This window comes from Sminthopsis crassicaudata, chromosome 2 (genome assembly GCF_048593235.1).
Source record: "Sminthopsis crassicaudata isolate SCR6 chromosome 2, ASM4859323v1, whole genome shotgun sequence".
NCBI lineage: Eukaryota > Metazoa > Chordata > Mammalia > Dasyuromorphia > Dasyuridae > Sminthopsis > Sminthopsis crassicaudata.
Window position 1 is genome coordinate 310,891,323 of NC_133618.1, and position 12,851 is coordinate 310,904,173.

Consider the following 12,851-nt stretch of genomic DNA (forward strand, 5'->3'; position numbering starts at 1 on the left):
ACCTATGATTTTATCAGCTGTTGTTTGGAAAGGATCTGGGGAAATTAATGAATCAAAAGCTCTACCTGAGTTAATGGTATAACATAGCAACCAAGGAAGATAAGATAATCTTAGGCAGCATGAAGAGATACACAGCATCCAGAAATTAAAAACTGATATTTTGTCATACTTTGCCCTGGACAAGCCACATCTTCAATATTGTGCTCAATTTTGAGTGCCATGTTTTTGGACTAACATGGGTAAACCAGAGAGATTTCATAGGAGGGCTAGCTGAATAATGAAGAGCTCAAATTCATGCTTTATAAGAAAAAGGTAAAGGAAGTGGGGAAATGCTTAACCTAGAGCAAAGTAAACTTTGGGAGACATGGCTCTTTTTAGATGTTTGAGGCTTGTCATAATCAAGGGACACAGAAAATGACAAATAAATGGAAGGAGTTACAAAGAGGCAAACTTTGGTTGCTGTAAAGAAATATTTCACAATAATAAGAGTTATCCCAAAATAGAATGGGTGTGTCAAGAGGTAATGTTTTTCTTTTACTATATAGTCAAATCCCTCTTCAGATATGAGTTAGACCAAATGACTTCTGAGATTCCTTCAAACTCCCAGAGTCCAAAGTGGAAGTGTGGAATTGTGGAAAGAGCATTGAACTTAGAGGTATGAGACTGCCTGTCGGTTCCAACTACACTACTTAAAAGCTGTGTGATCATGAGCAAATCATTCCAGCCCTCGACCTTGGTTTCCTCATCTGTAAAATAGGGATATGATACTCTTAATGGCCTGTCTCACAGTTTACTATAAGGGTCAAATGAGATAAAGTGTTTTTTGGTCATAAAGTGCTATATTTTTTTAAAAAGGAAACAAAAAAAAAAAGATAGTACCTTTTATCTGTTCAGTCATTTCAGTTGTATTCAACTCATTGTGACTTCATTTGGGATTTTCTTGACAAAGATTCTGGAATCCTTTGCCATTTCCTTTTCAAGCTCATTTTACAGATTAGGATCTGAGGCAAACAGGGTTAAATGACTTGACCAAGGGTCACATAGCTAATATGTGTCTGAGGGCAGATTAATAAATTAATGAGATAAAGTGAAGATCAATTACAAAACTGAGTTGATTTGGTGTGGGAATCAAAAGAAACAACCAGATTCTATCTCATGAACACTGACTCCATCTTGTGCTGCTATATGTATTCTCCTCCATCTTGTTATTTTTCTGTTATTCATCCATAGAAAATCAGATGGTACAAGCCATCTATTGTTTCATAAATGAAGATGAATGTAATTAATCAACATCTTTTCATTCTAAGATCCATTCCAAATCTAGTCTTTCTTCTCTCAACTTTAATCTTTCCACCTCCAAACTTGGAAAACCCTTAATCTTTCCTCCAATTAGAAATGAGCTGACCTAATTTTGTATACTGGCTAATTGCTTTGCTTATAATTAATTGGTCCTCAGGAGATCATTATATACCTCAACAACAATACTATATGCTGATCAATTCTGATGGACGAAGACCTCTCCAACAATGAGATGAACCAAATCGGTTCCAAAAGAACAGTAATGAACTGAACCAGCTATACCCAGCAAAAGAACTCTGGGAGATGACTATGAACCACTACATAGAATTCTCAATTCCTATATTTTTGTCTGCCTGCATTTTTGATTTCCTTCACAGGCTAATTATACACTGTTTCAAAGTCCGATTCTTTTTTATACAGCAAAATAACTGTTTGGACATGTATACATAGATTGTATTTAACTTATACTTTAATATATTTAACATGTATTAGTTAACTTGCCATCTGGGGGAAGAGAGAGGGGGAAGGAGGGGAAAAGTTGGAACAAAAGGTTTTGTAATTGTCAATGCTGAAAAATTACCTATGCATAAAATTTTTGTAAAAATTTAAAAAATAAAATAAAATAAAATAAATTTAAAAAAAAGAAAAAGAAAAAATAATTAATTGGTCCTGTTTGATTAAAATTAAAAAATTGTCTTCCTCTGCACTTAAGAGTCCAGTGCTAAAGCTGAGGAAGGTGACTGGTCCCAATTTGTTATGTAATTGTCATAATTAATTGCTGTGCTTGGGAGCTCAAACTTTTGTTTCTTTGGTCATTTCATTTTTTTGGCAAGGCAGGTAGGAGTCAAATCTAGAATTTTCTGTTAAACTAGCTGAGACTTGAAGGGAGCTGAAGAAATGGAGATGAGGACAGAGAAAAGGTTCCAGGAATGAAGAATAGTCTGTGAAAATGTGAAAATTTTAGGGATGGATTAATTAAGCGCCTATCATGTGCTAGATGGGGTAGTTAGATGGCACAGTAGATAAGAATAGATAGTGTGTTGGGTCTAAAGTCAGAGACTTTCATCCTCCAGATTTCAAATCTGGCCTCAGATCCTTATTAATTGTGTGATTCTGGGCAAGTTACTTAATCCTGTCTACCTCAATTTCTTCAATTGTAAAATGAGCTACAGAAAGAAATGGCAAAATACTCCAGAGTTTTGTGAAGAAACCCCAAATTGGGGCATGATGAGTCAGACACAATTGAAATTACTCAATAGCTACAACAAAGCTAAGCACTCAACATATATTAATCTCATTTGATTGTCATAACTGTAGGAGGTAGGTGTTATTGTCCTATTTTGCAACTGAAGAAACTGAGGCAGAGAGAGAGAAAGTGACTTGTTCTGGGTCACACAACTAGTTAAGTGTCTGAAGTCAGACATAATGTCAGGTTTTCCTAACTTTAGGCTCTACTGTACCACTTAAGATATAATTTCTGTGATTGTCACACTCCTGATCATTGAACACCATGGGAACTGAAGAGATTGGCAAGAGATTTCTCTCTTCTGTTGAGAGAAAAGCGGGCCCATGAAAACTTTATGATGACTATCTATAGAAAATGTAGTAAATGAAAAGAATCAAATTGGTAAAAAGAAAATGTAGAGTTAAGTGTCACAGAAACCATGGGAGGAGAAAGTTTGTAAGAGGAGAGGCTAGGGGTCATTGATAAATGTTTCAGATAAGTTGAGAAGGATAAGCACTTAGAAAAGGACTGAATAGTCAAAAGATTAATAGTAACCCTATTTCAGTTTTAGTCAAGAGGTAAAGTCAAAAACCAGATTTTAAGGGACTGATAATTGAGTGGCAGGCAAGGAAATGGAGAAAATAAATACAACTAATTTTCTAGGAAGTGCTGTAGAAGGAAGAAAAGATATATGTTGAGATCTCCAAGTATGAAAGCAGGATGAAGAGGAAGATGGTGATCCAGGAACTGAATTCTCTGAGAAAGGAGAAAGAATCACCTAGATGCCAGTAGATTACTATAACAAGGAGTTAAAGCAAGTAAGACAGTTCAGGATGGATAGTTTGAACCTCAAAGGAAGAGACGATTACTGACTGAGGATGTTAAAAGAGTACCTGGAAGTTGCAGTGAGGAGAGAGGACTATACCAACTCTTCTTCCTGGCCCTGTTTCAGAGGATATGAGAAAGACGACCCAGTTCTGGAGAGGGTGGCCAAAGGATATAGTGCCTTCTGGGGAGAGCCAGCCTAAAAGGATGGAAAAGTGAAGATCTTTTGATCTAAGATAAAGGGGATTTTGTGAACCTATAAAGCCAAGATTCTAGAGGATGCGCTGAGGGCATGGCTTATGGAGAAAGAAAGGTTGATTTTCCTAGAGATAAAATCAGAGGCAAAGAGTAGGATTTTAGACTCTAAATTATTAAAATAAGGGTAATAGGAACTGGGAATTCATGTGTCATTAAAGTAAGAGGCTCCTATACATTAAATATCTGTAAAAAGTGAGCATAGACATGATGATTGTTTTCACTGCCTCTGACTTCCAGAGGGCCAGAATCCCTTCTGAGATCCCATTGGAGGAGGTGATTAGAAGTCTGAGGGTTAGGCTGGACTGACAACCCATACTTCATCTGGAACCTCATCCAAAGATGTAGGAGGGTTGAGGCTAGGCCAGGAGAAGTCTTAATTTTAGTGTCAGCAGTCAGCTTTTGATTCTTCCGAAATTCATAGATTTATAGAAGGAAGGGATCTTACAGGTCACCTAGTATCATCTCTTCATTTTATAGATGAAGAAATTGAGGCTCAGAGGAGAAATTTGACTTGTCCAGAGTCAAACATGTTTGTAGTATGTGGAAGAGATAAATAGGATTTGAATTAAGGTTCTTTGAAATTCAGGATTCTTGTTCTATGTTCCCACAGTCCTTTTTAGATCAGGCCCTAGAGTGTCCCTTGGAGCAAGCACTTTAGAAATAAGGCATATAATACAAAAAACTGCAATTTATTCTGTATTATTTTATGTTTTTCTGAAATAAAGAAAATACATAAACTAGGGAAAATATAAGGGAAGTATAGAACTATGTTATACCTGAAGGAGAAAATGTTATCACAGAGGATCATAATAATGGGTATGATTCCTTCACCTTACCTTTCCTTCACTCTTGGGCTTAATGTCTCGACCATGGTGGACCATGAAGCAAAGGGTGAGGAAGAAGTAGAGAAAGGAGAATACACTATGTACCCACAAGATCTTGTCACTGTCAAGAATGAGAAGTAGTTACAATTAGTTCAAGATGTTCAACTTGATGTACAGAGATTTAGCTCCTGGGACATATGTTTTCCTAGATTTAACACTTGAAATAGTCTAGCAATTATGATCCTACATGGTTGGCAGTGTAAAAACTTATATTCTAAATGCTAAGGCTATGCCAGTCTATCTCTAACTTTGAGGTGCTTCAGCCTGGCTGGCCAAATTTCCATAGTGATAGGTCACTGGGTGGAAAATTTGGGGTTAGATTCTACTAATCTCATACTGAAAAGGAGGGCAGAAGGAGAGCTCAGATTTGGACTGCTACTGTAGCTAAATCCCACCCACCCTTCTCTTCAATCTGGAAAAAGTGGGGACTACTTTCTGGCTCAGCTGCCCCAATCGTTCCTCTCTACAATGGCCTCTGAGGTCTCTTCTAGCTTTAATGCTATCATCTTTCAAAACACAGGAAAGAGCACTATATTTGGAGTCAGAAAACTTGGGTTCAAGTCTTGTTTATTACCTAAGCTTAGGCAAATCAATTAACTTCTATGGATTTCAGTTCCTCAACTGTAAAAAGGTAAACTCTGAGATCCCTCTGAGTCTGTGACTGGTCAGGGACTTACACTGCAATTCAAATGATCTCAGAAATCTCTTACAAGCGCCACTTCATGATTCCTTAACTAATTCAGTTCTAAAGACCTTCCCAGCCCTACAAGCCGTGGACCTTGAAGGCCTTTGGGCCTTTAAAGAAGCCTTGTTCAGTCACTTCCAGCCATGTCCAAGTCTTCCTGACCCCATTTGGGGTTCTCTTGGAAGAGATTCTCTAGCGATTTGCCATTTCCTTCTCCAGATCATTTTACAGATGAGGAAATTGAGGCAAACAGATTAAGTGACTTGCTCAGGGGCACAAAGCTAGTAAGTGTCTGAGGCCTGATTTGAACTAAGGAACATAACTGCAGGCCCAGCACTCTAGCCACCATGATACCTAGCTGCCCTTTAAAAACTTTATTAATGTATGTCTTTTTAAAAAATAAGCTTTATAAAAATAAAAATCCTACTGGATAGATAAACATTATCAGATAGTAGGTTATTTGAAAGCTAGTTAAATAAAAATTGTCCAAGACAAATGTCCAGCATTATTGACATTATTAAAGACACATTTTTATCTATTTCATAATCCTGCCTAAGACCAACTCTGCCCAGATGAAAGGAACAGCTGTAATAACAAAAAGTAACCAAAAAAAATATTTGTGAGATTACACTTGCTCTTGTAACCTCTGCCACAAGGTGTCACTGTCAAGAGCTTTGGATACTAATGTATTCATACACTAGCAGGAAGCCAATCGAAACTAAGTTATGTAAACTGTTTCATTTTCTACAATCTAGTACCCACTTTTATAGTATTTTCATATTGTCTTGTCTGATTTTGATTCAATGTCTGAATTTCTTTTGAGAGCCAAGAAAAGAGGACTGTCTAGAACTTAATTCTATATAAAATTTGAAGGTTGAACTGAATCCTTTAGGCATAGAGTAAACAAGCCTAAACCTCTACTCATAATAGAAGCTAACATTTATAGTGCATACGTTTTGCAAGTACTTTATATTATCTCATTGGATCCTCACAGCAACCTTGCTAGGTAGCTGCCATTATCATCTCTTGTTTTCTAGATGAACAGTCACATACCTAATATGTGTCCGAGGCAGGATTCAAACTCAGGTCTTCTTAACTTCAAGTCCATAGAACTATCCCCTATCTGCCTTAAGTTATTTTGTGGGATTTCTGCTGAAGAACTAGAAATGCTTGGCTACTAGAACTATACTCATTCATGTGGTCACCAGGAGAGGATCACAGTACTTCATAGATTCACAGAATACAAAAGTATCCTAGTGCTCATTTTGTTTAATCTTTACCAGAAGAATGATTCCCCTCTAAAACAGATTCAACAAATTCGTAGTTTCTTCTTCAACACATCCAGGTATTCATTGAGAATGCCATGTCATTTTAAAACAACTTCAACTGACAAAAATGTGTTTAAAAATTTTTGACTAAAGACTAACTACCTATAATTTCCACCCCTTGGTCACAGCTTTGCCTTCTGAAGTCATGTGAAATAAATTTTATTCTTTCATCCCCATGACAGCCTTTTAATATTTGAAGATAGCTGTCTCATCCGGTTCCCCTCATACTTTCCTTCTGTTTTACCCTACCTGACCCCATTAACTTGTTCTTTCCTATATTCTTGAAATCCACTGGTCCTCTGGAAGGGTTGTTGGCTTCCCCTGCCCAGAAAATTCTCATAGTACTTGACGAGCAGGATGATAGCCAAGCAAGGCATGCAGTTTCTTTCAATTATGCCATGGTTTCCAATCCTGTTACCATTATGGCCCTCCTGTGGGCCTTCTCCAGCTCCAACAAAATCTCTCTTAAAACACGATTTCCAGAACTAAATGTAATATTCCAAATATGGTCTGACCAGGGCAGAATAAATCAAGACTACTACCTCTCTGATTTTGAATACTATACTTTAGGTAATGATGACAAAAAAATTACTAGTTTGGTGTTTGAACCCAAAGAGTTATCCTCATTAAATTTCACCTTAAGTTTTGGCCCATCATTCAAGCCTGTCTAGATCTATCTGATTCTAATTCTAACAATGAGTTTTGTAAGAAAAAAAAATCCACTATATTGCTAAGAAGACATAGGTTCAGAAAAGTCAAATAATACTAGCTTAGTAAATCAGTGACATCCTACCTTCCAACCCAGTACACTAAATTTCACCCAGGATGTGTTCATTAATTTAGAGACTAGAAATTAGATCTTTAATGAAAAACAAACCTCTCTCAATACAGGATAACTGATGTCCAAGTGGAGACTGATATAACTGATCTGTGTCCCTGACCTACCCCCTCTCCAGGTAAGACAAAAAAAGTAAAAAGACAGTGACACCTACTTTTTGCCGACATTGACAATGGTGGTACGGCCGAAATGACTATTTCGTGCTGAAAAAGAAGAACGCTTGTTAGTAGCTTTGCCTCTAGGAACGCATGCATCCCAGCTGAAAGTCTAGAGCTTTTTGGATTACCTCCCATGGTCCTACTCTTTCTCAGGCCCTATGGGCTAGTCCCAGATTTGTTGGGACAATAACAGGTCCTTTTCTCATATGGGTTATAGGAAGAGAAAGGAAACATATCTAATTCCACGAGCAAGCTATGAAACTCCCCGGTATAGTTGAAAAAGTTTAAAATGGAACTGAGTACATTAAATATATGATGTTAATTTGTGGTTTGTTTGCAGTTAATATGAGGCCTATAGGGATTCATTTCTATTTGAATTCAACACCACACTTATAATCTAACAGTCTCTTTTTACAGATGAAGAAATGGAGGTTCCTAGAGGAAAAAAAGATTTCTGAAGAAATATGTAGCAGTCAAGATTTGAACCCAGACCTTTAGTTCCAAACACAATGCTCTTTTTCATTATACCGTTTTACTTCAACTATTGACTGATCTTCCTATCCTCATTTTTGCAAGCTGTATTTCCTCAACCTATAGTCTAATAGAAACAATAATAATATAAATAATAACAAAACACAGTAATAACCCAAAATACTTTTAAAAATTCAGATTAATGGAACGAGCTCTGTTAGTCAAATTTATTTTGTAATTACTATTCCCTGATTTTATTGCTATTATTTTCTATCACATACATTTATATGATATTAATTATTTTAAGATTATATATAAAAAGCAGTATGGTATGGTGAATAGTGGGTTAGTCTTGGCATCAGGAAGGATGAACTCAAATTCTTCCTCTAATACATACTGGCTGTGTGACTTTATCTGTGGGTATGTCCATTAATCTTTCATTGCTCCAGGAAGCCTTCAAAACTATGAGTTATAGACAAACTGCTGCTCTGGATTAATGAAAGGGAGTTTCTATTCAGAGAGTTCATAACAACAAATGAAATCCCAGGCTCAAAAAAAATAGCTATTTGGGAAAAAAATGGCAACAATAGGATCTATTTTGACATAAATGTTTAATTTATAGGAAGTTGTAGAACTTCAGGGAAAAAAATAAATATTTAACTGGCAGAGAAGCAAATGAGGAAAACTACCACGCATGTTATCCCTGCAATTGGGGATGCTGATGTTGGTGAGCTGAGGCCAATCAAGTGAAAAATCTAGTATCAAAATGGTGAGCCTTCAGGACATGGAGGTAAGGTGTTACCAGCCTGCCTAAGGAGAGGCAAATTGGTTCAGGGCAGAAATGAAAATTAAAGCTCCCATTAGACAAAACAGATTATTAGTGGGATAGGGGGATTGTGAAGAGCCTCACTACATTTCCAGGCTGGGCAAGATAGGTGAACCACGTCCCCCAAAAAAAGATGGAAATGGAGGAAAAACTGTGTTTTTGTTTTTGTTTTTGGCAATGAGTTTCACACACATATCAGTTGGACATATTTTAGAAATGGGGACTTAGCCTATGTTGGCTGTGGAAACTGAGGAAAACTCATTATTTTTTTGGCAACTATTATTAGGGTTTCACATGCATCAGCTGAACATTATAGAAAAAAGGTCTTCTATGTTGGTGATGTAGATTTTCTATCTCAAAAAATATTATTATTAAATGTAAAGAGAGTCAAGAACAAAGTTTTAGGCCAAACTTATGCTTCTCCTACAAAAAGGGAAAGAGAAAACAGAGAAGCAAATGCTTTTATATTGGGTTGACATTGGATTCATAGAAGTCATAGAAATAAAATATACTTGTCATTGTTTCCATCTATCCCTCCAAGTGGAGGCATTTTCATTTTTGTTATCTCTAAGAAATAAGAAGTAGCCATTATAATTTCCCCATGATACAGAGGAAGAAAATGAGGCACTGAAGAGTTCAAAGTTACTTATCCAATAGCAGACAGTAAATCAATGGCAGACCCAGGATAAGAAACCATGCCTCCTGACTTCTAGTTTGGTGTTCTCCTTATTACACTCCACTGCCATAAAAGAGGACCCTCATTCAAACCCTCCCTGATGATTGGAGGAACTGTATTTTGCCTCCATTCTCTTGAGGCACTGCAGCTCTAGTGAAGTGTTTGTTGGCTTCTGAGTTCTCCTTACCCAGAAGATTCCCAGAGTAATTGAGAGGCAGGATGACAGCCAAGGAGGGCACACAAAGAAAGAGGAATAAAAGAATGAGGTGTCTCTGGAAATTGAGGTACATTTTGGCATCATCTCCACATTTTTTAACCAGCTCCTCTTTCCTAGGAGAGACACAAAAAGACACTTCTCAGAAACTGGTATGCCAAAAATTAAGTTCAAAAGAATGATTCATTTTGACTAATCAGTAGATCACCAAAAAGCATTTTTAAGTCCTCTGGGGCTGGTTTAAAAAACACTGCTTGGCTTCAAGAGTGGCAGTCACAAGGAGGCAGGTTTCAATTAAATTCAAATTTTACTATATTTATTGACTATATTTACTATATTACCACATTTATTAAGCAGCTCCTATATGACAGGAACTATGCTGGCACTGGGTAGACAAAGGTCAAAAAATTTCCTCGATCTCAAGGAAATTATGTACTACTTTTACATCAAACTAAGAATTTTCTAATATCTGGTATTATCCTAAAACAGAATGGGATGTCCTATGAAATAATGAGTTCCCTTCTATTTGATCATGAAGTAGGTACCTTGTGAGCTAAGTTTTTTGAAAGGTGGGTAGCATTTTAGTAGTTAGATGGGAAAAGAGAGAATAAGCAGCCTAGAGTTAAAAAGCTTTAGAGTTTGAAATTCAATTTGGTTAGCACATGCTAGCACATAGCACTTAATTCTTATTTAGAGTAGTAGTGATGGAAAGGTCGTCTTGAATTGTGCTACAGAATGCCTTTATTTCCTGGCTATGGAGCCTGTACTTTATTTGGAAATTAATCTTCCATTAAAATACTACTATGATGCTTTTTTTTTTTTTTGGTGACAGGGTAGTGACTGTGGTTACTCTAAGGATATGAGTTTAGAATGGTTGAGTATCTGTTGCCTGCTTGGTAAAGTTCTAAGATGTTCAAAATCAGGTTACCACAGGATAATGAAACTTTTGACAATAGCAACTCTCAGAGACTGTCTACTAATTTTAGATAAGTTGTGTATTATTGGTGGAGAGAGAATGCACATGTGAAATTTCATATCTTTGAATAATTGGTAGGCAACAAAACCACTAGGGCTTCTGAGTGATGCTGTGATCTGATCAGAGCTGGACAACAAGACTGACCTAACAAAGGTGGATAGGAAGAACTGGAGGAAGAAGAAACTGGATATGTGAAGGTTACAACAATAATCTACAAGATAGCTAGATAAGGAGTACCTGAATTTGGGTTATTGCAATGGGAAAGAAACTGAGAGGATAATATTGCAAACAGGAAGGAAAAGAGAGTCAAGAACAAAGTTTTAGGCCAAACTTATGCTTATCCTACAAAAAGGGAAAGAGAAAACAGGGAAGCAAGCAGACACATAAGAGGAAAAAAGAAGAATGGTAATATTGCAGAAATCAAAGAGAAATCAAAGAGAGGACACATATGGACATAATTTTATAGTAGTACTTTTTGTTGTAAATTAGAACAAGAAGCAATTTAGATATCCATCAATCAGGGAATGGCTGAGCAAATTACTGTATATTAATAGAATGGAATAATATTACATTTGAGAAACGATGAAAGAGATTAACTCAGAGAAACCTGGGAGGATTTATTTGTATCACTGTAAAATGTGTAGAACCAAAAGGAAGATTTATACAATGACTATAGTAAAATAAATGAAAACAACTTTGAAAGACTTAAGAACTTTGATCAATGCAGTGACCAAAATTTTGATTCTAGAAGACAGATAAAACATATAAGACCACCTCTTGGCCAAGAATTATAAAATGAGACATAAATTTTCAGACACAGCCTACGTGAGAATCTTGTTTGGTTTGACTATTCTCATATGTTAGAAGAATAGGATTTTATTGAGGGAAGGATGGGAAACAGATGTAGGAGAGTGTTATACCAAAAAAGAGATGAAAAAATCAATGAAATATTAAAAATGTACAGATAATGGTGATTCAGAGAGGTAGGGAAATAGTATAATCATGTTAAATTTAATAGAAACTTAATGGTTTCATATGCAATTTAATTTTTTGTTCTTTTTATATGGAGGGAATATGGCAAAATGTTCATGTTTATTAAGTTCATCATGAAAAAAATTTAAAAAGTCAAAGGAGGTTACCATTCACAGTACTTTGCACATAGTAAGCACTTAATGAATGGAAATGGAATAAAAAAGAAAAGGGATGGACAACATATTGGTGTCTGAGTCCTAAATTACCAAGGATTTCCAAGAACATCCAGCTTATTTAGATCTATTTATTATAAGCCATGGGCGAGTTGGAAGAATGCATAAGAATGCTTTCCTGAAAACCAGGATCAGTTGAATCAAGTATCAATGCTCAATGCTATAGAAAAGTTGGGAATGGGGACTGAGAAGAGGCCACAGAATTTGATCTTTAGAATGTTACTGGTAATCTTCAAGAGAGGACAGTTCTATTAGAATAGTGGCAATGGAATCATCAATTATATATGGGTTATCACTGGTATATCAAGACAGTCTTAACAAACCAAGAACTTGGAGACAAAATTCCCAAGATAGTGACACTCCAAATGGACATAAGGCTATACTGATCTGCTTAAGTATACCACTTAGGAATCCCTAAGCAGAAAGCCAGTTCTAGACCTCAATAAGGTCTCTCTGATCTCTCACTGAGCATGTATTTGAGTAATATTACCATTTATTAAGTGCATACTGCCAGCATCTTAATCCAGGACTTTCTTCACTCTTGTTCATGTAGTATTGGCCATTTATTCTTTAATCCTGGACTGTTTTTGTAGCCTTTTTATTTCTCGTGGTAAACTAGTACCTACCATATGTTTACAACATATTACATAAAGGGGAGAAGTTCTGTGACATAAGCCAAGAATTTCTCATTATATTCCCATCACCTTATAGTTTACCCTTCATCTTTTATTTGTCCTAAAATTACTATTTTCACATTTCAGTGTGATCCTGAGCCATTCTTTAAAGACAGACAAACACAAAAGCCCATGGCAAACAGAGTATCTTTGGGATCAAGTGAGAAAAACATGAAGAGAGTTCTAACTCTGAATTCCACACCCTTATCTTAACAATAACCAAAGCTTACAGAAATCATGTTTTAAGGGAAATTTTCTGGCAAGGGCAATTTTGTCAGTCATCCAGTAATTTTGAAATGCTCACTAAAA

General features: G+C 36.2%; 1 protein-coding gene across 17 annotated transcripts in view; it reads right to left on the reverse strand.

Moving 5' to 3' along the window:
- TMEM63C (transmembrane protein 63C) overlaps positions 1-12,851 on the reverse strand; it is a 132,141-nt gene that overhangs the window by 48,800 nt on the left and 70,490 nt on the right. For all 17 annotated transcript variants that reach the window (XM_074289905.1, XM_074289913.1, XM_074289907.1 and 14 more), the window contains 3 exons: positions 9,661-9,803; positions 7,497-7,545; positions 4,444-4,552 (listed from right to left, as the gene is read on the reverse strand). In XM_074289905.1, the coding sequence (XP_074146006.1) occupies positions 4,444-4,552; positions 7,497-7,545; positions 9,661-9,803 (301 nt within the window). The remainder of the gene's footprint in view (positions 1-4,443; positions 4,553-7,496; positions 7,546-9,660; positions 9,804-12,851) is intronic.